The 26,427-nt window shown below is 41.7% G+C and overlaps 1 protein-coding gene across 2 annotated transcripts in view; it reads right to left on the reverse strand.

The window, feature by feature from the left end:
* Nucleotides 1–26,427, reverse strand: part of HYDIN (HYDIN, axonemal central pair apparatus protein) — a 304,707-nt gene that overhangs the window by 64,294 nt on the left and 213,986 nt on the right. For both annotated transcript variants that reach the window (XM_012806119.1, XM_003791377.2), the window contains 12 exons: nt 25,346–25,567; nt 21,961–22,169; nt 21,564–21,746; nt 20,504–20,623; nt 17,760–17,919; nt 17,483–17,655; nt 10,511–10,709; nt 8,834–8,933; nt 7,245–7,344; nt 5,142–5,310; nt 4,414–4,652; nt 1,140–1,254 (listed from right to left, as the gene is read on the reverse strand). In XM_012806119.1, coding sequence (XP_012661573.1) covers nt 1,140–1,254; nt 4,414–4,652; nt 5,142–5,310; nt 7,245–7,344; nt 8,834–8,933; nt 10,511–10,709; nt 17,483–17,655; nt 17,760–17,919; nt 20,504–20,623; nt 21,564–21,746; nt 21,961–22,169; nt 25,346–25,567 — 1,989 coding nt within the window. The remainder of the gene's footprint in view (nt 1–1,139; nt 1,255–4,413; nt 4,653–5,141; nt 5,311–7,244; nt 7,345–8,833; nt 8,934–10,510; nt 10,710–17,482; nt 17,656–17,759; nt 17,920–20,503; nt 20,624–21,563; nt 21,747–21,960; nt 22,170–25,345; nt 25,568–26,427) is intronic.

Raw genomic sequence — 26,427 nt, forward strand, 5'->3', positions numbered from 1 at the left:
AAAAAAAAAAAAAAAAGATCTGAAAATACTGTAGAATCCCTCAGTAATAGAATGGAGCAAGCAGAAGAAAGGATTTCTGACATTGAAGACAAAACTTTTGAATGTTCCCAAGTGCTCAAAGAGTAAGAGAAATGGAGAGCAAAAATGGTTCATTCTCTCAGAGAGCTTTGGGATAATTCAAAAGAAACTAATATTTGCCTTATAGGAATTCCTGAAGGTGACAAAGTTGCTTCACAAAGCACAAAGGCCCTTCTTCATGAGATTATGAAGGAGAACTTTCCAGACATGCCAAGAGATTCTGAAATTCAGATAGCAGACAGTTTCAGAACCCCACCACAACTCAACCCAAATAAGACAACACCCAGACACATCATAATTAACTTCACTGAAGTTAATATGAAGGAGGAAATTCTGAAAGCAGCCAGACATAAGAAAACCATAACCTATAAGAGGAAGAATATTAGAATAACTGCAGATCTCTCTGCTGAAACCTTTTAAGCTAGGAGAGGATGGTCATTGACTTTTAATCTTCTAAAACAAAATAACTTTCAACCCAGGATCCTGTATCCAGCATTTAAGATATTTTTTTCTTTGTCTTTAATTTTCAAAAGTTTAACTATAATGTGTGTTGGTATAGCTTTCTTTAGGTTTGTCCTGTTTGGGGTTTGCTCAGCCACAACACCAGGCTAATTTTTTTATTTTTAGTAAAGACAGGGTCTTGCTCTTCCTCAGGCTAGTCTTGAACTGCTGAGCTCAGGCAGTTCATCTACCTTGACCTCCCAAAGTGCTAGGATAACAGGGGTGAGCCATTGTGCTCAGCCTTCAAATCTTCTTTTATTTAGGCCTATTTGCATATGCTGTTTCTCATAAACAATGTTTTTTGATTAAAATACAGATGAAGACTTGAAAGAATTTTAAGGTAATGGGGAGCCAATGACAGTTTTACAGCAAAAGGGGATATCCAGATTGAAGGTCATAACATCTTAGTTTACACTAAACTTGGTATTTCAAAAATAATTACTTAATATTCCTGCTGCAGTACATTCAAATCCTTTTATCCTAGGAGGGTAATTTGGTGGTGAGAGCTAGTTAGAAGGTGGCCTCATGGAGTTTCTGTGAATAAGGAAAAGGATACTCACCTGGCTTGAGATGTTTACTTCTTTCTGATTTGAGTCAGAGAACTTGGCTCCTTTGGGAATGCCAGGCTTATAGAAGTCACTTTCCCGGGATCTTGCATGTCTGACATGGCTGGCTCTGATTAAAGAAACAAAGAGTTACATACTCTTAGGTTGGGGTGGTGACATTAGATACAACCTGTCTTTCTGCTTACAGGGCCCTTTGAGGATCAGGTGGAGGGGCCCTTCTTTGTCCAAGAGGGCATCATTGTGGCACAGTCAGCTTGCTAATCACTGATCAAACTCATGTTACAATTGAAGGAAATTAGACAGTAATTGGCTCAGTGAGCAGGGTGCCAGCCCCTACTGAGGGTGGCAGGTTCAAACCCAGCCCCAGCCAAACCGCAACAAAAAATAGCCAGGTGTTGTGGTGGGTGCCTGTAGTCCCAGCTACTTGGAAGGCTGAGGTAAAAGAATCGCCTAAGCCTAAGAGCTGGAGGTTGCTGTGAGCTCTGATGCCATGGCGTGCTACTGAGGGTGACAAAATGAGACTCTGTCTCTAAAAACAAACAAACAAACAAGTTAGATGGTAATCATACTTATTAACTATGATTTATGAGGACACTGAAAATTAGTACAAGAAATTTTTAAATACCTACTTGAGTTCACTGGAAATCAGTGTATGGAAAATTATTTGTGGACATCAAATCTTTTGCCTAATCTCATTTTAATAAGAGAAATGGAAAATAGAAAACATTTTCTGTCTTCATATTTACAGCTATGATTTTTGGGATTTTGCAAATAGTTAAAGTACATGTATAGGGTTTTGGAAACTGTTCACTTCTCCTGGAGCTAGTTTAGAGAACAGTTCACCCAAAATATTCAAATGTATTTGAGGTATGTTTTAAGCTTTTTAAATATTTGAGCATCGGCTTGGTGCCTGTGGCTCAAGTGGCTAAGGCGCCAGCCACATACACCTAAAGTGGTGGGTTCGAATCCAGCCCGGGCCCACCAAACAATAATGACAGCTGCAACCAAAAAAAATAGCCAGGCGTTGTGGCCGGCGCCTGTGGTCCCAGCTACTTGGGAGGCTGAGGCAGGAGACTCGCTTGAGCCCAGGAGTTGGAGGTTGCTGTGAGCTGTGATGCCACAGCACTCCAACCCAGGAGGACAGCTTGAGGCTCTGTCTCAAAAAAAAAAAAATTTTGAGCATTTACTAGCTTAATGATCAGAACATCTGAAGTTCAAATCCTTTTTGCATGAATTTGTGCATGCTAAAATAAAAAAATATTAAAACTAAAACAACTTAAAGTAAAACACAATTTAAGTCATAAGCATTACAAAGATTATTAAATTATGATAAAATAAACTGTAAGAAATCAGGTTGAAATTAAATTAGGAAGAAAGAGACTTTAGATAATTTAATTCCAAACTTCTTAAAATGTTCAAACTTTGTCAATACAGAAAAGATAGCCATAAAAATAAAAAAATGACTACAAAGAAGGTAATGCTGTAAGTCTGATTTAAAACAATTAATTAGCAAGTCAAAATCAAGTTAGAAGTATCTTGGGAGTATGATAAAATCTTCCTAATTTTCCCAAAAAGAATATGATAGCGCAGTAGGAGCCAAAAGCATTCAAAAAGTAAATTGTTTTTGGTGAATTGATAGAGATCCACATTTTGAAGAATGTAGAGTTTTGCTCTTGGAATAAGTATTAAGGTGGCTCTTGTCAAAGTGTCTTCATGGAAGAAGCTGATGTCATAGGCCTGGTAGACTGAGGCATCACCACACTTTATCTCTTCTAGGTTTCCAGGGCAGCTTTTGCCACCCCCCATTATGAAGCACAACTATAATTTCTCTTGATTTAGCTTGCTGTTATAACAATCCTTTGACATCCTACAGAATGATAGATGGACTGATGACCTTGTAAGTCTTCCAGTATGTCAGAAGCACTCAAGACAGCAGAGAGCAGACAGCAGACAAAGCCCCAAGCAAAAGACTTTCAAGTAAAATTCATCATACATTTTACAGAAAATGTACAAAATCTGGAGTCATAAGATGTAGGTTCAGGATCAAGCTCTACTGGTGATTTCCTGCATAACCATGGACTTATCATTTCTAAATTTTAGTGACTTCATGCACAGAAGAGGATTGGGTGAATTTAAATAAGACACATTGCAGGGAGAATGGGGACCAAAGACTCCATTCTTGGCAAAGGAAAGCAGCTCCAGAAAAAGAGGAAAATTAAAAAGTAAGCTGAGTTGGAACAAAGAAAAGTCAGCTAGTTTACATTTAAGCTAGCCATTGCTAGCAAACTTTCTGACTTTTCTGAAATTCTAGCCTGTTGGGAATACAGCTTGCAAACACCCCTGCTGGGTCTATGACTACTCTGAGGAAAAACGGTCATAGAAGAGGCTATGACAAGACCTAGAAAGATACATTAATTGGGTCATCTCCTGCCTAGCAAACAGGCAGTTTCCCATTGTGGAGACTTGCATTTGCCTGGGGCAGAGATCAAGGGAGTAGCTTGAGCCCTGAGATATGGGCAGAAGAGCTTATATCCCTTATCACAGAGGCAGATCCTCTGTGGTGGTGATGGGAGGAAAATGTGTCCCTTCCACCAATTCCTCAGAGAAGATTCATGCTGGTGGCATTTTACTCTACAGGGAAATAGTGGAGTTTAACACCTTCCTAGAAATCTGTGTGTGTGATCTCAAGGGGAAGGCTCTCCCAATACAAGGCTCAGATTTCAGATTTCTCAGGGCTGCCCTTAAGGTTAATAATAACAATAGGAGCTTATATGCTCAATCAGAGAAATGGCTGTATTTTTGTTCCCTCCCTCATCTTACCCTCTGGGCAAATAGATTTCAATAAAAGCAGAGTGGAGCAAACACTCGGTGCCACTGCTGGAATCCTACAAATGGGCAATGGACCCCTGAGCTCCCACTTTTAATTCTACTCTTTCCTTTTTTTTTTTTTTTGCAATTTTTGGCCGGGGCTGGGTTTGAACCCACCACCTTGGGCATATGGGGCTGGCGCCCTACTCCTTTGAGCCACAGGTGCCACCCCTCATGTCTCTTTCTTTACCCTGGTTTCTAACTCTGTATTTCTTCAGTGTACTGCCACCAGTTCCACAGCTCCTGGTGGACCCTGCCCCTAGGGCAGGACCCCAACATTTGGCACCCAATGACATTTGGCACCTAAGTGGAAAGTGACAACACACGAAAGCTCTTTTTTTAAAATATAAAGTATGAATTAATCAGGGAAGAGAATGAGTTAAGTGCATACTCATCTTACCCTTTCTTTGGATAAACAGCATTCTCTCCCGTCATCCTATAAAGTGCAAACTTGAAGTCAGTTACACCTTGATTTTCTATGGTAAAGGTGACGCTTTTACGAGTGCCACAGATCAAAGCCCCGAAGTTGATGATGGAGGAGGGGCTGATGGTATACTTGGAGTACACCGCATTCACAGAAATCTTAATTGGGATGCTGGCAATGATCTCACCTCCTTCTACCGCACTGGGCTCAATAATCTAGAAAGGGAAAAAGAGGAAGATGTCAGCCGCCAGTATACCTATGAAATTCCTATGATTACTACCTGTTTTCATCATTGACTAGAAGCCCAGTTCTTGATTTTACTGTCTTTGTATTATTGCATCAAAAATAATAACAGCAAACACTAACACAGAGCTTATGTCCCCAGCAAGGGTCAACATGGATCAACTTTTCCTCCTGTTTTCAGTTTCTTACTCATCTCTTGCACTGATGACTGAACTCGGCTTCCTTGCTGATGCTCCCCAAAGACTTGGGAGTACATTTCCTCTCTGTCTCTATTTCTGATTATTCTGCATACCTCCCACCTGACCTACCCACGCCTGCTAGTTGGCCAGTTGGGATCCAAACCTGATATTCTATCTTCCATGTGCCCCACCCTGAGCATGGATTAGATCATGAACCCTTATTTTCATCAGGAGGCTCATGATCCTGCTATCAAGTCAGCCTTTCCCTTTGATCTCTCTTACCTGACAGCGCAGAATGGGCTGGTACTCGATCTTCATTTCCTTTCTTGCACGAAAGAATACTTGGACAACTGTAGGTTTATCTGCTGTGGTCAGTGAACCCTTTTTGGGTTGGACTGAGATCATGGAATTTACATTGGTTACTGAAATCCCTACAGAGTCCACAGAAAAGCTGAAAGATAACAATAAAAAGTCAGTTTGAGTCTTTATCCAGGCAACCAAGATGCTAGTGAGGAGGATTGTTGATCGCCCGCCATGTCTCCTGCCCTGGTTAACCATTATGCCCTGCAGTATTCACTGTACTTTTTTCTCTGTGACCTGCTCTTCTTAGCCAGGAGTGATTGGGCCAGGGATTGATGGTTCAAGCACAGAGAGCCATCCATCCTCTATGCTACTGATTTGCAACCCGTGTGCCATGAAAAATTTTAAAGATCATTTGTTAAATTATTTTTGAAAAGTTCAAAGCACAGTAAGTAAATCTTTTTCTTACGCTTTTTGTTTTATCAACATAATTTAAGTGTACCATGGAAGTTTAACTATAGGTTCAAGTGTGCAGTGAAATAAAAGAGGTTGAAAGATACTGATCTATCCTATGGTCAAGAAGGGCCCTCAAAGGAGATCTGTGTCCAACAGGGACACCTGATACTGAAAAAGGAACAACTGAAAACTCTCTCTCTGTCTCTCTCTGCCTATGACTGGGTACAGTGCACAGAGGGAAAAGTGACACAGAAACCAGGGGAGCTCAGGAGAGAAAGTGGCATGTAGAACAGGAGACACACAGCAGAGGTGTGAGGAAAGGGAGTCCATGGCCCGTCAGGGTAGAGCGAGAACCACAGAGAGAAGCTGCCTCACCAGACTGGGGCCAGCATAGTTGCAAGGAACGTGAGCAGAGGCGAGACACCTCAAGTTGCTCTGGGGGCCTGAATGTCACCCCCATGCTCCAGGAGACCAGGGGCTTGATCGCTTGCATGCCCGTGTTTCCTCATGTCCTGGCACATTCTTTTGGTGAGCACCAGATCACCTGTTCTAACCTGAGGGGGACACCATTCTATGCAAGTTAAAAGAGCAGGGCTAATGTCCCTATCATAACTTAAAATGAAACTCATAACAGGCAAGATTCCATTTAGCACTAATTCCAAAGTGACAGTGGTCTTTTTTCTGGGTTTGCTTGGTGTTTATCGATACTCATTTATTTTGATTTACAGTTTCATTGCTTCTAACTGTTGGTAATATTGAGGTGGGATCTCTTCAATTTTGGCTTTCTTTTCTTTTCTTTTTTTAAAGAGATGAGGTCTTACTATGTTGGTCAGGCGGACTCGAACCCTTGGCCTTAAGCTATCCTCCCACCGCAGTCTCTCCAGTAGCTGGGACTACAGGTGTGCATTATCATAGAATAAAGAAAACACAGGATTTCTTCCAGGTCTGCAGGGGAGAAATTCTGTTGATGGCTGTGAATTCTTCTGGGGGAAGGATGACTTTTCATAGAGGTCAACTGGGCCTGAGTGCTGGTGGAGTCTGAGTGCTGGCAGAAATGCAGGGGACCACGTGGCCTTGTCTGAGGGATCTCACTACCCTTTCCCCTCTGAGGGGCCTCCCAGATTCCGTGTTTCATTTTTAATCTCAAGGGATGAGCACCAGCCAGAGCTATGTGTAGTATTCTGCTAAGCCATTACTAAGATTCTATAATAGAGTGGTTCTTAAGATTTAAAAAAAAAAAAAAAAAAGGAAAACCCTTTCTTCACATGAAATCTTTTGTGGAAGAACATCCTGTAAAGCAGATAAGAGCTGGCAGCTGGTGGGACAGCTGGAGGCAAGTCCCCCATCTCTAGTCTCTCTTCCCAGGCCCTGGGACTGCTCTCACCTCTGGATCTCACCTCCCCTGCCATTCTATCCTTCCTCTACCCTGACACCTGTGGCTCCAGGTGCATCCTGAGGGCCCTGAGAGGTCCCCAGGAAGCTGCAGAGTTGGGAAATCTTAGCACCTGGAATTCCATTTATCTGAAGCCACGGGAGGCCAAAAGCAGAGATGGCTCTTATGATTTCCTTGATTGATTTTTTTAAAAGCATTTCCCAGACTGCTGCCTGAGTGGGTGGGATGGGGGTTACCTGTATAAGATCTCGTATTTGCCTCGGTTCTTGAGTTGCAGTGGCTGCTTCACCTCCTCCATGACCCTCACGATCCCAAAGTCCAGGCCCCCTTCAGCTCCTGCAGGGGCCAGGTCAGTGGGGAGGGGTAAGTGCGCATGGGAGTGAGAAGCAGAGAGGTCCCTGCTGAAAACTCATGTAGAAAACCCCTGGTGATAAGCTCAGGGGATTTGTTTCTTGGAAACACTGTGGCTAGATGTCACTCTTGTCACCCCTCTGGACCTCACGCCAGGAGCCTTGTCCTTCAGTGTCTGGCACTGGCTGCACCCTCCAGTATTTAAAAACAATTGTATGAAGTGTATAATTTACACAGTTGGGCTATTATACACAAATGTGTATTGCTTTACTTAGCATTATAGGCAACCCTGGGTTACAAACGAGATGGGTTTGTTCTTAAGTGAAATTTGTATGTAAATTGGAACAGGTACATTTACCTATTACCTTAATAACCTCTGTTGGTAAGTGTAAGTTGTACATAAGTCGGATTGCCGGTGTATCATAAACATTTCCCCAAATGATTAAAAACTCCTCATAAATGTGACAGTAGTGGCTGTATAATATTCCATGATATGGAAGGTCTATAATCTATAATATTATTCCCAAAGTAGTATTATTTCATTACTGGTAGACATTTAGGTTATTTCCAATTTTCTGTTATTTTAACTAATGTTGCCATAGCAGATCTTTGAGCATGTGACCAGCAAGAGCTGAGCTAACTCGTGAGTCCTGCTGAGGAGGAGATCCATGGGGGAGAGGTTGATGGGGGGCTGCATGCCAGGGGCAGCTTAAACTCCTTGGGTATTAGGGCAAGTGCGGTAGATAGAACAGCTGTGCCCCCCACTGCAGCCATCCTATTCCCCAGAACATGTGAATACGCTACCTTCCATGGCAAAGGGGAATTAAAGTAGCAGATGGAATTAATCAACTGACCTTAAAATAGAGAGATTACTTTGGATTATCTTCATGGGCCTAATAAAATCACAAGGGTCCTTAACAGAAGAAGAGGAAGGCAGAAGGGGGAAAACCAGAGATGTCAGCAGAGGAGGACTTGGCCTGACCTTGCTGGCTCTGACGGTGAAGGAAGGGGATTGTGACCGAGGAAGGCTTGGGCAGCCTCGGGAAGCTGGGGAAGGCAACGGATTCTCCCCTAGAACTTCCAGAAAGGAACACAACCCTGCTAACATCCCGATTTTAGAACTCTTGAGAGAATAATGTGTGCTGTTTTCAGCTAGAAAGTGTGTGGCAATTTGTTATGGCAGCGATAGGAGACACACACAGACAGGCCTTTACTATCAAGCTACCGCTCAGGAAAGACTTCCTCACACTTTATATTTATGGCCGCCCCCTTGCTGACCCTAGCTGGAGGCATTTGGGTTTGTAGTGGTGTTGCTAATATTACTCTGGGACTCACGTTACTATTGTCCTGGAATTGTCCCCTCCCCCTCCCAACCACCACAAAACTGACAACACACTAGCTTTTCTCTACACAGAAATACACTACATAAAAAGACACAACTCTAAACACCCTTTCCTTGAAGGGCTCCACAGACCTTTGGGGAAGGTGATGTCCAAGGCAATGTCGTAGGACTCTGCAAAGACTGGGATGTTTTCAATCTGAACAATACCAACAAGATTTTCTGCATCTAAAACCTGTCAGGGTGAGAGAAATTCTTCAGTTAAAGCAAGATCCATGAGGTGTGTGGGGCCTGCAGTTGGTATAATAAAAGGAACATGGTAGGGGGTGTTTTCGAAATGTATTTAGCTGTAGGTCTTTTATTTTTGACATGGATTTGGCAGGATTAGTGGTTCTCCTAACACTTTGGGGGGAATGCTGGTGTAGACAACACAGGAATAGGGGTAAGGGGTTGTGTTTTTTATTTTGTCCTTTTTATTGGGTTTAAATTAATTGCATGATTATTGCTACCTTGCCATCAGGCCATCAGTAGGCACTGCAAAAAAGGGTTTTTATTTTTGAACTTTTAAATCAAATGAACCCAAAGAGTATTAATCTGGCATTTGAAATGGAAAGGCTTTATACTCAAGTCATCCTTACTCTACTTGTTTCATAAATCTGAAATGTTCTATTTTTTTGTTTGTGACTCAACCTGGGGCAAAGTGCTAGATTTTTCATATGAAGTGTTTACTGTTTGCAAAGTCAAATATTTTATTTATGTGGACAATGAGTGTTTCTGCTAAGGTCCCCAGCTCAAGTTGCTTACTGACCCTTCAGTGAGCTATCATGCTTATGGGTGGTCCCTTCCTTGTTGTCCTGAAGTACCTAGGATGGGTGCAGCTATTGGCCCACCCCTATTGACTCTTGGGACCAACCAGGAGGTGATGGAGGGTCTGTTTGTCAAGAGAAAGAGCTGGTGGGCAGTGGGCTCAGCTGTCCTGGGTTTGCATGGAGCCTAATGCCTGCCTGCTGAGGCCCCCAGTGGAAAAGCCATGTCACCAATTCCCCATTACTTGTGCTTTGGGTGTGAAGAGGAAATCCATGGCTGTCACCAAACTCAAGCTTTAATTCAGAATTTCTATCTTGTCTTTAGTCTGACTTTGACAATGACAAACTGGACGGACTTGAGTTTTACCTGGCTGCTCAGCCTCTGACAGAGATGACAAGAAGGGCCGAGTGGATTTAGGCATCTCCCTTTCTTCCTGGTAGATGCCAAGTACCCAGAGCATTCTATTTCCTTTGCTTCCCCACTGGGGGTAGGGAAGATTACTTTTTATAATTGAGAAAAATAGGAGGGACAATTTAAGAGGCACACAAATAAAATAAAGTAAGTTCACTGGGATGCTTTCCAAAGGGAGCAGAGAGTAAAGCATTTCCTCCTGTGGGTGCTAAAGGAAGGCGAGGGCTGCCTGGAAAGTATCCAGCCGTGTAACATAAAAGGTAAAACTGACAATGGCTGGATGCTTCATGGACAGCTCTCATGTAATGTGAGGAAGAGAAGCAATAGTTCACCTTTGGGGGGCTTCAAGGGGACACTCTCTACTTTGTGGCTGGGACACAGAGAGGCCCCTACAGTTGTTCATGGCACCGGGAAATTAGCCACAAGCAATATGGCCTTTATGGAGCTTGTAGTCGTGTGCATAGCAAGATATTAGGGGTTGGAGACATCAAATGGGGATCAGATGGGAGCAGGGCAACCAGGAGAGCTGGTGGCATGTGTGTGTGAGAACCCACAGAGTTTGGTAACTAAGTCTGTGGCTGTGTGAAGCCTCACCTCTAGCCGAATGGCCTTCTTGATGTTGATAGGTTTGGAGGGCTGGAAGTGCACGTGCAGGCCATACTCAGACTTGGGGAGGATGGTGCCCTGCATCGTGGACGTGGTAAAGTCATCGCCCAGGTGCTCCAAGGAGGAGATCCGCCAGGTCACAGGCAGGGGCGTGACATTGCGCAGAAAAACTACTTTGGTTTCCTTTCTGTGGAGACAGAAGAAAATTTAAAATTTCTTTCTTTCTGTCTGTTATTAAATCATAGCTGTGTACATAAATGCAATCATGGGGTATAATGTGCTGGTTTTATATACAATTTGAAATATTTTCATCAAACAGGTTAACATAGTCTTCACGGCATTTTCTTAGTTATTGTATTAAGACATTTATAGTCTACATTTAGTAAATTTCACATGTACCCTTGTAAGATGCACCGTAGGTGTGGTCCCACCAATTACCCTCCCTCCACCCATCCTCCCCCTCCCCTCCCTTCCCTCCCCTCCCCTCCCTTCCCTCTCCCCTTTCCCCATATTCTTGGGCTATAATTGGGTTATAGCTTTCATATAAAAGCTATAAATTGGTTTCATAGTAGGGCTGAGTACATTGGATACTTTTTCTTCCATTGTTGAGATACTTTGCTAAGAAGAATATGTTCCAGTCCATCCATGTAAACATGAAAGAGGTAAAGTCTCCATCTTTTTTTAAGGCTGCATAATATTCCATGGTATACATATACCACAATTTGAAAATGAAAATTTCTTTTCAAATTCTGTAGTTTCAGATTTAAAATCACAATGTCTCTTTTTTTGTCTGGATATTAAAAAACATTTTTTTTTTTTGAGACAGAGTCTTGTTCTGTCACCTATGCTATAGTACAGTGGGGTCATCACAGCCCACTGCGACCTCAAATTTTTGGTTTCAAATGACTCTCCTGCCTCGGTCTCCCAGGTAGCTGTGACTACCAGCACATACCACCACACCTGGCTAATTTTTTTTCTGTTTTTTGTAGAGATGGGGTCTTGCTCTTTCAGGATGGTCTCAAATTCCTGGCCTCAAGTAATCCTCCTGCTTCAGCCTCACAAAATACTGGGATTATAGGTATAAACATTTCTTAACTCCTCTTCTCTGCTTGTTTTATTTAGGTCTCTTAGCTTATAGGGCTCAGATAGTTCTTTTGCTTTTTAACGTTTTCATATACAAGTTAGCCCAAATTATCCCAAATTAAATGTCATAACTTTAAACTTACAGAAAAGTTGTAAGGATTCCTGCTTATCCTTTATCCAGATTCACTAATTTTTACATTTTTCCCTCTTGGCTTTGTGTTCACATTTTCTCTCTTTCTCTCTCACACACACATATCCATATTTTTTTTCAAGTCCATTTGAAATTAAATTGGAGATTTAATGCTCCTTTATCTTTAAATACTTAAATGCATATTTCCCAACAAGAACACTTATTAAACTAAGGGGTTTTAACATTGATACAACCCCTATTACCTAATCCACAATCCATATTCTAATTTCACTTTGGTTTACAAACCTAATTTCATTTTGGTTTGTAAAGTGCTTCTTTTTTTTTTTTGAGACAGAGTCTTACTTTCTTGCCCTCAGTAAAGTGCTATGGTGTCATAGCTCACTGCAACCTCAAACTCTTGGGTTCAAGCAATCCTCTTGCCTCAGCCTCCCAAGTAGCTGGAACTACAGGCACCTGCCACAACACCCAACTATTTTTAGAGAGCACCACAACACCCAGCTATTTTTAGAGAGGAGGTCTTGCTCTGGCTCAGGCTGGTCTCGAACTGGTGAGCCCAGGCAATCCAGCCGCCCTGGCCTCCCAAGTGCTGGGATTATAGGCATGAGCCACTGTGCCTGGCCTTCTTAATTTGGGTTTGCCTAACGCTTTTTTCATGGTTAGATGTAGGCTATGTATTTTGGCAGGAGTACTCCAGAACTGCCAGTGTGTCCTCCCTAGAGTATCATATCAGGAGCCCTGTGATGTCAGCATGGCCCATTATTAGTAATGTTACATTTGGTGACTTGGTTAAGGGGATGCTCACCAGGTTTCTCCATTGTGGATTTGTTTTTTCTTTATAAATAATAACTTGTGGGGACATACTTTGTGATTATATAAATATTCCATTCCTGGTCAAACTTTGATCTACTAGTTTTAGCACCTAATGATTATTACTTAACTCCGTTAATCTTTCCATATTTATTAGTTGGGATTCTATTGTCAGGAAGAGCATTCCATTCTTGTATTTATTTACTCATTTATTTATTTCTGTCAGTATGACTCACAGACTCTTGCCTTATTCAACACGTTATAATAATCCATTACTATCATTATTTATTTTGACATTCAAATTGCTACACATTGTGCTATATTATGATTCTTTAAGTTCTTCTTTACTTTCTGGTGCAATAGAAGTTTTCCAGCTCATCTGGAACTTCTCGTACTTTTTCTGCCTGAACCCTGAGAAAAGCCTTTCACCTCAGAGCCTTGTTTCTATTTAATGGAGAATGATATTTAGAAATCAAGATGTGGATGTTGATATGTTCATTGCTCCTGGTGTTTCCAACCCCACTCAACTGAGAGAACTAGGAAGTGTGTGTGTGTATCTGATTATTAAAAATCATGACTTCACACTGATGCCTACAATTTTAATTCAATATCACAAGATAAATTGAAATCTCCCTTTCCATATTTCTAACTCCCTTGTCCAACACTGAGTAACTTGGCCATAATTTAATTACACTGTGGTCAGAAAACATACATGTAAGATTTTGATCAATTGAAATTTAGTAAGATGTGTTCTGGCTCAGCACTCTATTAGGAATGTTCCATGTACATTTGAAATAAACATGCATTCTACAGTTAGATGCAGCGTTATTTAAATTTTAATTAGGTCAAGGTAGTTTATAGTGTTGTTCAGATCCTCTTATTCATACTGAGTTTTTGGACTACTTGTTTCAGCAATTATTCAGAAATGGTATTAATATTTCTAATCATGATTATAGATTTATCTATTTGTCTCATTAGTGTCATTGGGTTTTTCTTCATGTATTTTGAAGCTTTGTTATTCAGCACATGTATATTTATGATAATTATGTCTTCCTTATGAATTGATAAAATTCCTTTTGTCATTATAAAATGGGTCCCTTTTTATGTTTGGCAATATTTCTTGTCTTAAAATCTCTTTGGTTTGGCATTTTTCTTTGTCCCATCTCTTTCATTTCTCTCTTTCTTCTTTCCTGACTTTTCCTGGTATAATAAAATACTAATATTCTCTCTTAATTCTTTTATTGTCTTTTTAATTATGCCACTGGGGTGAATGAGCTAAAGCATCTGGTTTATGATCCATTTCTTTCCGGATTCTAGGGAGATGCTCCAAGAAAAACAAAGGAGAACCTGCTCTAATTCCCTTATAAACACGATACTAACAGGATCTGATAGTAAGCGGACTAACAGTATTTTCTAGAATAATCCTTATATTTGGAACGTTAGCTGAGTGTTTCTGATTTAGGATTGCTTATGTAAATAAACTTAGATTCTGGATGGGAATTGACTCCCTGGAAAATGTCACATAAGCTAGGCAACCATCTGGGATATAAAATCTACATGTTTCATAATGAATTCTCTCTTCTAAGAGAAGTGATCTACAAACCTCACTTGGATGATGAGCTATTAATTTTAGCCAGAAGGTACATTCCTGATGTGGAAAGGAAGGACCTGGGGAATCATAAAAGATATTCCAGATACCTTTCTTCTTCACCTGTGCTTTTTGTTTGTGCTCTTGAAATTGCTAGCAAAGCTTGATATACAGTATAGTGTCTTATTTGCATGGATCTGCTTTAGTGATCCAATCCTTTGTATTAGTTCAACTGCTTTGCATTATTTTTATTTTAGTCGTCACTCTAGGGATTACAATATATATCCTTAATTTATCAGCCTACATAGAATTAATATTGTACATTTCATATAAAATATGAAAATATGCAATAGCATTAATTCCTTTTATACTTCATCATCATCACACACCCCTTATAAATTTCACAATATAGTATTAATACTTGTCTTAGTCAATTGTCTTTTAAATAAATCAAGAAAAGAAAAAATGAAGTATTTTATATTTGGTCACATATTTAACATTACCAATGCTCTTTATTACTTCCTATAGTTCTTAATTTCTATCTGATATCATTTTCCTTTAGCCTAAAGGAATATCACTTTAGAATATCTTGTAATCAAGATATGCTGGCAATAAATTGTCTGTTTATACACCTGGTAATGAATTTTCCCTGCGTTTTTGAAGGATATTTTTGTTGATATAGAATTTTGGGTTAACACAGTTGTACCTCAGTATATTCAGTATATTTGTTCCAGCACCCCTCAACATACCCAAATCTGCACATACCCAAGTCTTGTACTTGGCTCTGAGGAACCTACATTTACAAAATTTAGCCCTCTGCATATGTGGGTTTTGTATCTCATGAATACTGCACATCTGTATTTTGCTGAAAAAAGAAATCCATGTACAAGTGGACCCACATTGTTCAAACTATTGAAGGGTCAATAGTTTTCTTTTATCACATTAAAAATGTCATTCCATTGTCATCTAGCTTCCATTGTTACTGGTGAGCAGTCCTAATGTGTCTCATTTTCTCCTGCCTGCTTTCAAGATTTTCTCTTCATCTCTAGTTAAATAGCTCTACTTTGCCTTGGTGTGGTTTTCTTTCTTAGTTATTAACCTTTTATATAAAATAGAGGGATTTGATGTTATTAGCCTAATATGACCCATGAGAAAATGAAAGCTTAGTGAGGTTAATTGAGGTCAGATTTAGTGGCAAAACTTGGGCTATAACTTTATTTATCCAGTGTAGAGTTTGCTAAGCTTCTTGGGATTATAAGTTATATTTTTCACCAAATTTGGGAGAGTTTCATCTACTTTTCCAATATATTTTTTTGCCCCACTCTCTTTCTCTTTTCCTTCCAGGATTCTAATTACAAATATGTTAGACTGCTTAATGTTGTCCCATTGTTTATTGAAGTCCTGCTCATTTTTACCAATATTTTATTTCTATTCTTAGATTGAAGTATTCACATTAAATCTATCTTAAAGTTCATTGGCCTTTTCTAACTGCTACTTCTAATCAGCTGATAAGTTCACTCCATAAAATTTTCATTTCAGGTATTATACTTTTCAAGGCTAAAATAATCACCTAGTACTTTTAAATAGTTTCTATTTCTCTGATAAGATTCTCCATCTTGTCCCTTACCTTGACTATATGTTTCATCTAGACTTAAACATATTTATTATAGCTGGTTCTATGTATAGGATGTCCTTGTGTCTCCTAATTCTCAAAATCTTGGCCATTTTGGGGTCAGTTCCTTTTGATCACCCAACATTATTTTGCCTAAGATGGTTGTTTTACATTATGTAATTAGTTGTTTTTAGGTTTTTATCTGCTTATTTTTCCCACCAGACTTCAAACTCCTGCAATGGTCCCTTCAACACTGTGTGGCCCAGCAGTTGTTCAGTAAATAACCACAGAATAAAATTGCATCAAAGCCAAGTATCCCTGATCTTATGCAGAAAAAGCAACCTGTCCTTTTCACTCCTATCTTGAAGCAGGTGTCCTTACTTGCCCATCTGTCCTATCTACTTGCCTTTCAAAGCTTTGCTGTCAGCCAGCAGCCAAATACTCCTGCTAAGTGTAAACTTTTAAGCTTGTCAGCTGCCTGGCAGATAACTAACTATTATCCATTGACTCAGAAGTACTATCACCAAAACTGTCACTCAGTTTCTGAATATGACCTAATAATCATACTTTTAAAGATGGAGAAACTGAGATAAGCAGCTATAATTACCTGACAATAATATGTTATATTGGTAGAATGAGTATATTTTTAAACATGAAGTAGATGGAGCTGAAATTATTAATCTCAGGTGACTCAAGGCACTGAAACTTAGAAAGATAAATCAATGACCCCAAGTCACAGATTATGGTGGCAAGACTTGTGTGATAACTCAGACCACTTGCTTAATAGCCATTGTTACCACGAATATGGACCTCTTCATGGAGGTAAGAAAAATCACTTCTGGTTACTTTAATTATTATGTAGTTTACTAATCAGTATTTATCAGCAAATGGGACTTGTTGGTGATGACCAAGGAATGCAGGATACACATCATAACAATATTCTCTCCAAGCAGTACCAGAGTTAACATCCTCTATTTAGAAAAATACAATTCCAATAAACATGCATGTTCTAGTTTTTTGGTCTAATGTTTTCTGTTTATACTCTAACTTATAGAGCAAAGACTCCTTTTAATTTTTCTTATTGTAGCCATGATTGCATTTTTTGGCCTCAGATAAAGTTATTATTATTATCTATTTTGTAGAGATGGAGTCTCACTTTATCACCCTTGGTAGAGAATGCTTTGGCATCACAGCTCACAGCAACCTCCAACTCCTGGGCTTAGGTGATTCTCTCACCTCAGCGTCCCGAGTAGCTGGGACTACAGGCACCTGCCATAACGAATGCTTGGCTATTTGTGTTGCAGTTTGGCTGGGGCCGGGTTTAAACCTACCACCCTTGGTATATGGGGCTAGTGCCCTACCCACTGAGACAGGCACCGTCCTAGAGCAAAGACTCTTAACCTTTTAGAGTAATGGACTACTTTGAGAAGCTGAAGAAAGCTAATGCTTCTGAAAAAAATGCAAATATGCATGATGTACTGTGGCAGTTGACCTCAGGGAGGTCCTTGACCCTGTTGAAGTCCATTCACTGAACCCAAGTTAATAATCATTAGGATTATTAACCATCTTGGTTTATACAGGACCAAGAAATTTCTCAGGATGCAGAACTTTGAGTAGTAAAATCAATAAAGTCTAGAGTAAATCAAGATAATTTGGTCACCCTAGAACTAAATGTTCTTTAAGTTTCATTCCAGTTCTGGCATCATCTAGAATGCTGACCTGTGTAGCAAGAGCCGGTCAAAATGTAGTTGTTTGGGTTCCAGCTCTAGCTCTGGGCGGATGCCATGGCAGCTTAATTTGAAGATAGCTGGCTCTGGGTTCTCTTTGATGCAGCAGACAATGCTGTCTTCAAAGATGCCAGCTGCAGTAGGGTAGGCCCATAAGCTTAGGAACTGATGGAAGAATGAAAAGAAAGTACATTTTACACCAAAGATGCCAACGCTTCAAACTTCCCAAGAAAGCATTTCCCTAGGGACTTGTTTCCATGTGACTGTACCTGCTTCTCATTGGGTTTCAGGATCATGTTGATGGGCTCCAGGAAGTAGGTGTTGGCTTTGATATCATTCTGAAAACAGAAGCACACCTCGACCACCATTGGGGAATTATTCAGGATTGTTAGCGTCTCCATGTTGCCTGGGTACAAACATGACTTGTACCTGGGGATGAACAAGAATGAGGCTGTGGTTGTGAGGACTGAATGAGAATCCAGGCTGTGGATGCAGAATGAGGCTGTGACACTCAGTGTGATTCAAAGGGACAGTGTGGCTGCTCTGAGGTGGTGGCATGTTAGCTAAGAACATGAGGTTTCTGGTTGTGCAGATTCACCTCTGAGAATAAATGCTACACTGTGACTTGACTCTGCTATGGCTTGGTCTCTGACCACTGAGATCATGCACCTAAAGCTCTTGGGACAGTTGCCTCAATGAACAGTATTTGTTGTTATTGCAAAGAATTCTGAGAAATATGCAGATCTATCCTTCTATATGCTAATATCCCCGGGAAAGATTATTATTTGATTATTTCACATCTTTCTGAGAGATGACCTCATTCCTCTCTTTCTTCTACATCCTCCTAGGATGTTATTATTTTGAAATGGATTGCCCTTCTTCACTGTCACAAGGTTGTTTCTGTTCTTAGTACTTCAGGGAGAGTTCTGCAAAAGAGAGCACTGTGTGCACTGGAAGATGCAAGTGAACAGAAAAGGAACCATAGGAGAAGGCACAAGAATAAACATGCATATCACAAGAGGTCATAGCACAGGTCAGGAAAGCAGAACCAGTTGGAAAATCTTTGTGGATAAGCTAGGATGGAAGACAGTAGGAGAGAGAATAAGAGAGACCAAATCAGAGTCAGAGAGACAGAGAACTCCCTGTGTGCGTGACTGCCATGGGGCAGTGGGCTTCACTTCTAACCCACATTGCTACCATCCAGCACTGTGCTAATGGTTTCATGTGTGGTCTCCAGTTCAGTCCTCAGACATCTGCGAGGTGGGTGTTGTTATCTTCTCATTTTGTGGATGATGACATTGAGGCTCATCAAGGTTTAAAGAACACATGAATAATATCCAGTTGCATGGGGGACTGTTTTGGATCACTGTAGCTGCCTTCATCCTAGATCAGTGTTGTTTGGCCCCACATCCCAGTTAGTTCCAGTGCTGTCCCACACCCATGCCTCTCTGAGTAGCCATTGCTGCCCTGAATCCTGCCCCAGGCTGCTTTGAACATCATGTCCCTCAACCTGATCCCCATTCTTTCTCTCCAGGCCCTTCTACTGGGCTTTGAAGACACTCTCTGTCATCACCAGACCCTCTTCTCCTTCACATTCTAGTTCAGCATCTTGGGAAGTAAAGTGGAGGTAATAAGGAGATGGAGGACAGAGATGGCTCGTGAGGCACAGAAATAAACTGTATCTATGTACACCAGTAAATGCTGGATTGAATGAAGACATGATGGAGACTATGGTTCCAGTTTTTGTCTCTGACCAGAACAATGAGAAATTTGTGTATAACTGAAAAAAACTAGTATCATTAAAAAGTTATGCCCATCAGTCTCAGCTGGGACCCCAATTCTGCCTGATAATCTGTCTCTCTAACATGCTCCATTTTCTATTCCCCCCACCTAAACTGTTTTCATATCTTCTCTCTTTCTCCAATACTTTTAACTTCCTCCACTTCCCTCACTCTGAGGGGAGGCTCGCTCATCACTTGTCATAGAGGAAACAGCCAAAGTTGCATAGGGATCTCCTCACCATTCCAACAAATCTGTAAGCCCACCTTCTCCTGAAACCATCTCACCCCCCTCACCCTGGTATATGGTGATGGCCCCTCCTCATGGCAAAGGCCATCATGCCCACGTCCAGCTGTGCTGTCAGAGGAATATGTCATGGACACCCCTTACCTTCTCCTTAAACTCCACCCTCTTCCTTGGCACACGAACATCCTAAGATCAACTGTATGAAAACGGCCTTCTCTGGACTTCATGCCTTCTTCCATCTCTCTTCACAGCCAAACTCTTCCAAAGAGTTATCTTTACACCCTGTCTCCTTTCCCTCATATCCCACTGAGTCCTTAACTAACTTTGCCTGGGCACAGGACTTTTGCTAAGGCCCCTGGTAACCTTCATGTTGGTGAAGCCTACGGATGTCTGTGCTCCCATCTTTCTTCCCTCTCTGCAGTATTCAACGTAGTGACCACGCCCTCTTCTCATGGCTCTATGACCTTCCCTTTCCTGGTTTCCCCTGATAGCCCTGGCCCTCTTTCTCATCTCCTCCTCTTTGCTGTCTCCTCCTCTTGTGCATGGTAGAGTTCTTCAGGGCTCCATCTTTGGTCCTTCTCTCCTTCCTGAATACTTACATAATATTCTTAAGTGATCTCATCCTTCCCCCAGCTTTTGTTGTCTTAAAGACAGACCTCTACTTTGAAAACCAAAACCATATAGCCTATTCCCCTTATGTGGCTACTTAGAAGTATTTTCCAACAATCTCAAACTTAACATTTCCCAGAGTGAACCCCTGGTGCTACCCTTCTGAAAGCCGGTCTTCTCCCCAGGCTTGCCCATTTGGAAAAATGGCATCCTCTTCATTTGGGTGCTTAGAAAAACTTGGGACACAAAAATCCTTTTCTCTGGATTTGTAGTTTGGGGCTAACTGAGGCTACCTCTACGTACATAGGAACATTACTTGTACTATTCATGAGCTTAACCCACAAGTATGGAATCTGCTTTCAAATGATGGAACACTCACTTATCTCTCGATTTCCCACAAAGCAGTGGCCCGAAGTAAAACCTCTCCATGCTCATAACATACTTCTTAAAGACGAGCTCATTTGCCTTCATGTCCTTCTTCCGCTGAGGGAATACCACTCTGAATATGGGGAGGAAGAGGTGAGAAGAGGCTGCCTGAATGGAAGTTCAATGCTGCCACATGGTGTGTACATGAACCCAACAATCCCTGTACGGCGAAGGGCCCAGGTGTCTGGAGACAGAGTGATTCTTAATTTGAGGACCTCCATTGAGACTTTATCCCAGTTCCCTGCCCTCTTAGCACCTAGAAGAGATAGTACAGTTGGTTTTTTTTGTTTTTTTTTTTTTTTTGGCCAGGGCTGGGTTTGAACCTGCCACCTCTGGTATATGGGGCTGGTGCCCTACTCCTTTGAGCCACAGGTACCACCCAAAAGATAGTACAGTTTTAATTTGAAAAAAAAGATTCCTAGTGGTGTCTTCTGGTGATAGAGCTGGGTGGATTTTTTTGTTTCTAATGCACCTGGCTAGAAAAATTTGGAAGAATCCCCTAAGAAAAACTAGTTCTGGCAGATATTAATCGGATTCTTGTTCTTTGGTCCAGTGTGGCCCTCTGGTGAGAATTATTTTAAAAAGCTCCCGTTGATGGACAAGCTGTAAAAGGTAGCAACCTGCTAGCTTGCTCAGCCAGGTGCCTCTGTGCAGCGGCATGGTGGTGTTCAGTGGCTCAGAAAAAAGCCTTCCGTGGAGATGCACACATATATTCATATTATAGCATACAAGTTGAATATAAGCAATTTCAGTGTGCTTAACAGTTAAATAAGCAAACTGACTTGCCAAAGGAAGACCCCTTTCCTCTCTTTTACACCTATTATTTTCTTCAGCTCAGCTTGGGAATGACTTGTGGAATTCCATCATCTCCATGGCTCAAAGTCAATGTCCCAAACACTGCAGCCTTATAGGAGTGTGTCAGAGATGTTGTCTCAGTTCCACGTTACTGGAGTATTTGGGAGAGAACTAAGACGTATCTGTCAACCTTTTCTTTAAAAGCAAAACATACTTACTTTGGGTCTTGGCAAATGTACGGGTAAGTGCAGACACCTCGACAATAAAGCTGGTAGTGGCGGCGAGTTCCAAGGATCTCAAAGCTGAATGTTTGGTCAAAGTTCCCAAGATCATTGGAGGAGAAGTGCACTCGAAGCGTGACCTCCCCATTGGGTGGCACGATCCAGCGGAAGTGACTCAGCCTGCAAATGACCAGCAGGCTTTTAAAGTGAGGCTGCTCCCTTCTGGCCAAGAGAGGACAAGAGGGTTGCCTGGAGGAGTCCTGTCCTGTTGGGGTTAGGCACAGGGGTCCACCAGGCCCCATAGCAGGGCAGCCTTGTTCCTATCTGGCGCCGGGACAGCCACACCTCAATCTGGGGCTTCAGAATCCCCCCTCTGGGTTGCTCAGAGGCCCACCTGGTGAATTTCTCTTGAGAGTGCTGCCCCCCCAAGGTGTTCTGGTCTATGTCCGACAGTGGGGCCATGTTTCCGGAGGTTCCTGAAGAAAGGCCCTTCCGGTTGCCAGTCAAGCGGCGTTTGTCCTTTTGAGTCTCCCGGGTTTGTTCTGGTTTTTCTTTTACTTTCTGTCTGGTCCCTTTAAGTGAGGGGGCCTGCTCCTCTTGAGCCTTGTTAAAAATCAAAAGGAGGTCTTAAATATTCATCTTACGCGCACACAACCAGAAGACGGAGAAGCCTAGGCCAGAGTGGGGCCCACCCTCCCGTGTTATTGACGGACTCATGTTTTCCTTGGTATCTTGTCAGGGCCAAGCTAACTCCATTTTGTTAAAAACTCCATTTTACAGCCTGGTTGTTTTTCTCAAAGCTACATACATGGGTATTGAGTAACCCAACTTCCTCCCCCTATGCCTGCCCCCTGACCTTGCACAACATCTGCCCAGAGAGATAGCAACCCCTAGACCAATCAGCTTAAGACAGGTACCATCTGGAGCGATAGAAACCCACCCCTAGGCCAATCAGCCTGAGACAAGTACCACTCTGTACTCTGAGCCCCTATCAGAGTATCCCAGCCCCTACCCCTCCCGTCTTCCTTTCTGTACCCCTAAAACCTCCCTCCATCTTAGAGTTGGGGCCTCTCTGCTCTCCTGCTGCGTCAGGGTCAGAGGGCCCAAGCTCGAGCTTCCAATAAACTGCTTCTTGCTGTTTTGCATCGGACTTGGTCTCAGAGTGATTTGTGGGGGATCCCTGAAATTTGGGCACTACAATCTATTCTCAGAGGAGGAGGCCCAAACCCTAGAGAAGGCTCCGAGCTGGCAGGGCTCCTGGTAGGCCCTAGCTCCCTTGGCATCTCCAGACTGGTTACCCCATGTGCTTGTTCTCTGCTTTCCAAAATTTTGTGGGCTTTTTCTATGCACCATCACCTCTCTCCCTTTCTCTTTGTTCTTAGGATTTATACTTTAAAAAAAAAAACCAAACTCACTGTTTTGAGAAGTGGAGATGAACATGTGTTTAATCTGCTGTTAAACTGCTGTTTACTAAGAAGTTCCCATTTTTCTCGGTTATTTTCCTGTTTCCTGATCATTTTCTACTTTTTAATTTACTTGTCACTTCTGTCTTTTTATTTTGGAGAACTTTCAGAGTTGAAGGCCCAGCACAGTAATAACTAGTTTTACTAGTTGTAACCATTTAGCTATATTCATCCATTCTTTCTTCTTTAGACCTACTTGCAGGTAGGCAGCAGACATGACAACGCTTTGCCACTAAATACCTTCATCTCCTCAAAGCAAGAACATTTTCCTGCACTCCCACAAGACTACTATCACACCTAAGAAAATGAATGACAATTCTATATTATCATTCCAGCACTTAGTTGGTATTAAAATTGTCCTATTTATCCCAGGCATGTCTTTCATAGCCATTTCCCCAGGTAAGTGTCTAGTCAAGGTTCCTAGATTGTATTTTGTTACGTTTCTTTAGTATCTTTCAATCTAGACCCTCCTGCCCTTTTCCAATCACGGTGACTTTTTGGAAAAGACTAGATATGTGTCCCTACAGAATATCCCACAGTCTGAATTTTTCTGACCATTCCACAGTGTCATTTAATTTATTCTGTTATTCTCTGTAATTCCTGCAAATCGAAAATTGGGCTTAAAATCTTGGTTAGATTCACAGATGACACTGTGGAATTCATACTCCATCACCACAGGGAATGAAGAACGTTAGGTTGACTCATGTTGGCAAAGACAATGCATGTTCATGCAGCTGGGCTGGTGGTGCCAGGCCCACCCAAGGTGAAGTGCTCTCCCCTGCAGGTCACCTGCCAGCTATGGGAGGGTGTCCTGGCTGGGGTGAGGGGCTTCCTCCCTAACAACCTTTCTCCTAGTATGTTTTTGCATCCACTGATGAACCTTAACCAGTTGCTTAACTAGGGGTAACAAAACAGTGATTTTTCTAATTCTACTTCTATAATTTTCAGCTGCCGTTCTTCTAGAATGAAAAGCTTTCATTTGTTAGCTAGGAAAGAACCAAAGTTCCTCCTGAAATGGTAGGTTAAAGAATGCCTAAATTCTTTCTTTTTCATGGCCGGTGTTCAGAATACGAGGTGGGTGTTATAATCACCTCCAATGACACTGTCACTTTCTTTTTTCTTTTCTTCTTGTTTTTGAGATAGAATCTCATTCTGTCACCCTCAGTAAAGTGCTGTGGTGTCATAGCTCACAGCAACCTCAAATTCTTGGGTTCAAATAGTCCTCTTGCCTCAGCCTCCCAAGTAGTTCGGACTATAGGCACCTGCCATCATGCCTGGCTAGTTTTTTCTATTTTCAGTAGAGAAGGGGTCTCACCCTTGCTCAGGCTGGTCTTGGCCACCCAGAGTGCTAGGATTACAGGTGTGAGCCACTGTACCCAGCCAACACTTTTCTCATTTTATCTTTTTTATTTGAAATTTCACCTGGATCCTCGCTCTACTGAGGTATAACCACCAGATGCTGCTGACCTCAGATGTTGATTTTCTATTTATTTGTAAACTGAAGTTTGGGGTGGTCTCTGTCACGTAGCTGTGCTGTAGGCAGGACCTAGAGGTGATTTCATCAGCCCTCTTTCTGCTGTGCATGGTTTGAGGGGGGTTGTGTTAAGGCATTCAGATTGTAGCCCACCATTTTCCTCTGGGAATAAAAAGCCCCTCTATAATTGGTAATATATACTTCCTGTGTATTATTGGTCAAATTTATTCTCCTTTGTGATTTATTCTACTAGTTGTATATATTTTCTTCCACCTCTACATGATTTTATCTCGATTGTTTATATTTTTAATCCAGCTGGAATTGACTTTACTGTGTCAGACGAGGAGATAAACAATGACTTTCCCCAGCATATCCAATCTTTCCCTCCTAATTCCTCTAGTGACTGTTCTTTCTCTACGGTGTGTGTTCCTTTGACTTGTGTCTATTGATGCTTGTATTCTTATACACCGAATTGCCTTAGTTTCAAAATACATTTTAATATCTTTTCAGAAGAGCTAGTTTTCCTTATTTTTTTCTTGCAGAGGAGCTTCAGAGTAATTTGACAATTTCCTTAAACCCAACCACTGGGACTGGAAAGTTTGGAAGGTGAGAATTGATCATGTGAGTTTCCCCAGAGAAGAAGGATGAGGGGACCCAGGGAAGGTGCAGCTCAGGGAAGTGCACACATGGTTCTTGGGCAGGATCTCCAACAGATGAAGGGAGAACACCCCTTGGTGAGCACACCTCACACCAGACTCAATTTGTGGCCACGTGGAAGGTGACCATCTCCCTCTGCCCTCTGAAATCCTGCCAAGGTCAGGAACAAGCTGTTCACACTTTACCTTCACAGTGCTTATGGTGGCCGAAATGTCTGATTCTAATTCCATTTCTTTTTTCTCATCCAGTACGGAGAGGTCATCGGATGGTGGGATAATAAACACAAAATGCTTTAGGATGTCTGTTGTGGTCAGAGATGTCCGCTTTGTCGGGTAGGTGATGATTGAGAATAAGGTGGGAGGTGGGATGGGTGGTCCAGAGGAACCCAGACCCAAGGCGTCTAGGATCTAGAGGAAAGGCCCATCGTTAATTTCCTTCTTATCCTACCTTTTGTCACACTTTATGGGGATTGTTTATTGGTCTTTGCAATTGGACTGTAAACTCCATTAGGGCAGGAATGAGGAGGATACATCTTATAGACTAGCACATAGTAACCCCTGAATAAATCTCCATTTAATTAAAAAGACTAGCTCTTGAGGTACTAACATCCATAGTACAGAGTTATTCCATCTACTTTCAGATTACACGTTAATTTTTCTTTTTGCTTTAAATGTTCTTTCCTTCCACTGAAAGAAAGGATCAGAGCAGGTCAAATATAGCAAAGAAAAGATAAAACAAAGGGTCTGGGAATAGGGAAGAGAATGGGAATGAAGAGAGAAGTTGGAAAGAAACGTGAGAGAGAAAATTCATTTCTGTAGTTTTCTCCCATTCTGTTCTGATATAGAAAGGCATGAGCAATTTCCAGAGAAAATGGGTTGAAAATTTAGTAGCAACCTCTTTCCCAGCATGTATGTAAAAATGCTTGGAATAAGCATGTTATCCCCAGGTTTATAGCTGCTATCACAAGAGCAAATGGTTCAGTGCACCCAAGTGCCTGCTCTGTTGACCACAGAATCTGTCTGGCTTAACAAGTAACTACCTCCCTCCCTGTAATCCTGTTTCTCATCCTGTGGGCCAGGGAGCTTAAGACATTTTTTTGACTAATGTGTGGCTGGAGTTAACTCTGTGAGGAGGGGCATGACGAATTCATACCAATTATCAAATCACCAGAGCCAGGGTTCTTCAAGTAATGGTCTAACCTATGACTTGGAAAGAGGAGAGTATAAAACAAGGCAAGAAGATGTTTGTGCTATAGTTCTTTTCCAAA

This window comes from Otolemur garnettii, unplaced genomic scaffold (assembly GCF_000181295.1).
Source record: "Otolemur garnettii isolate 467f Iridium unplaced genomic scaffold, OtoGar3 scaffold00047, whole genome shotgun sequence".
NCBI classification, from domain to species: Eukaryota; Metazoa; Chordata; class Mammalia; order Primates; family Galagidae; genus Otolemur; species Otolemur garnettii.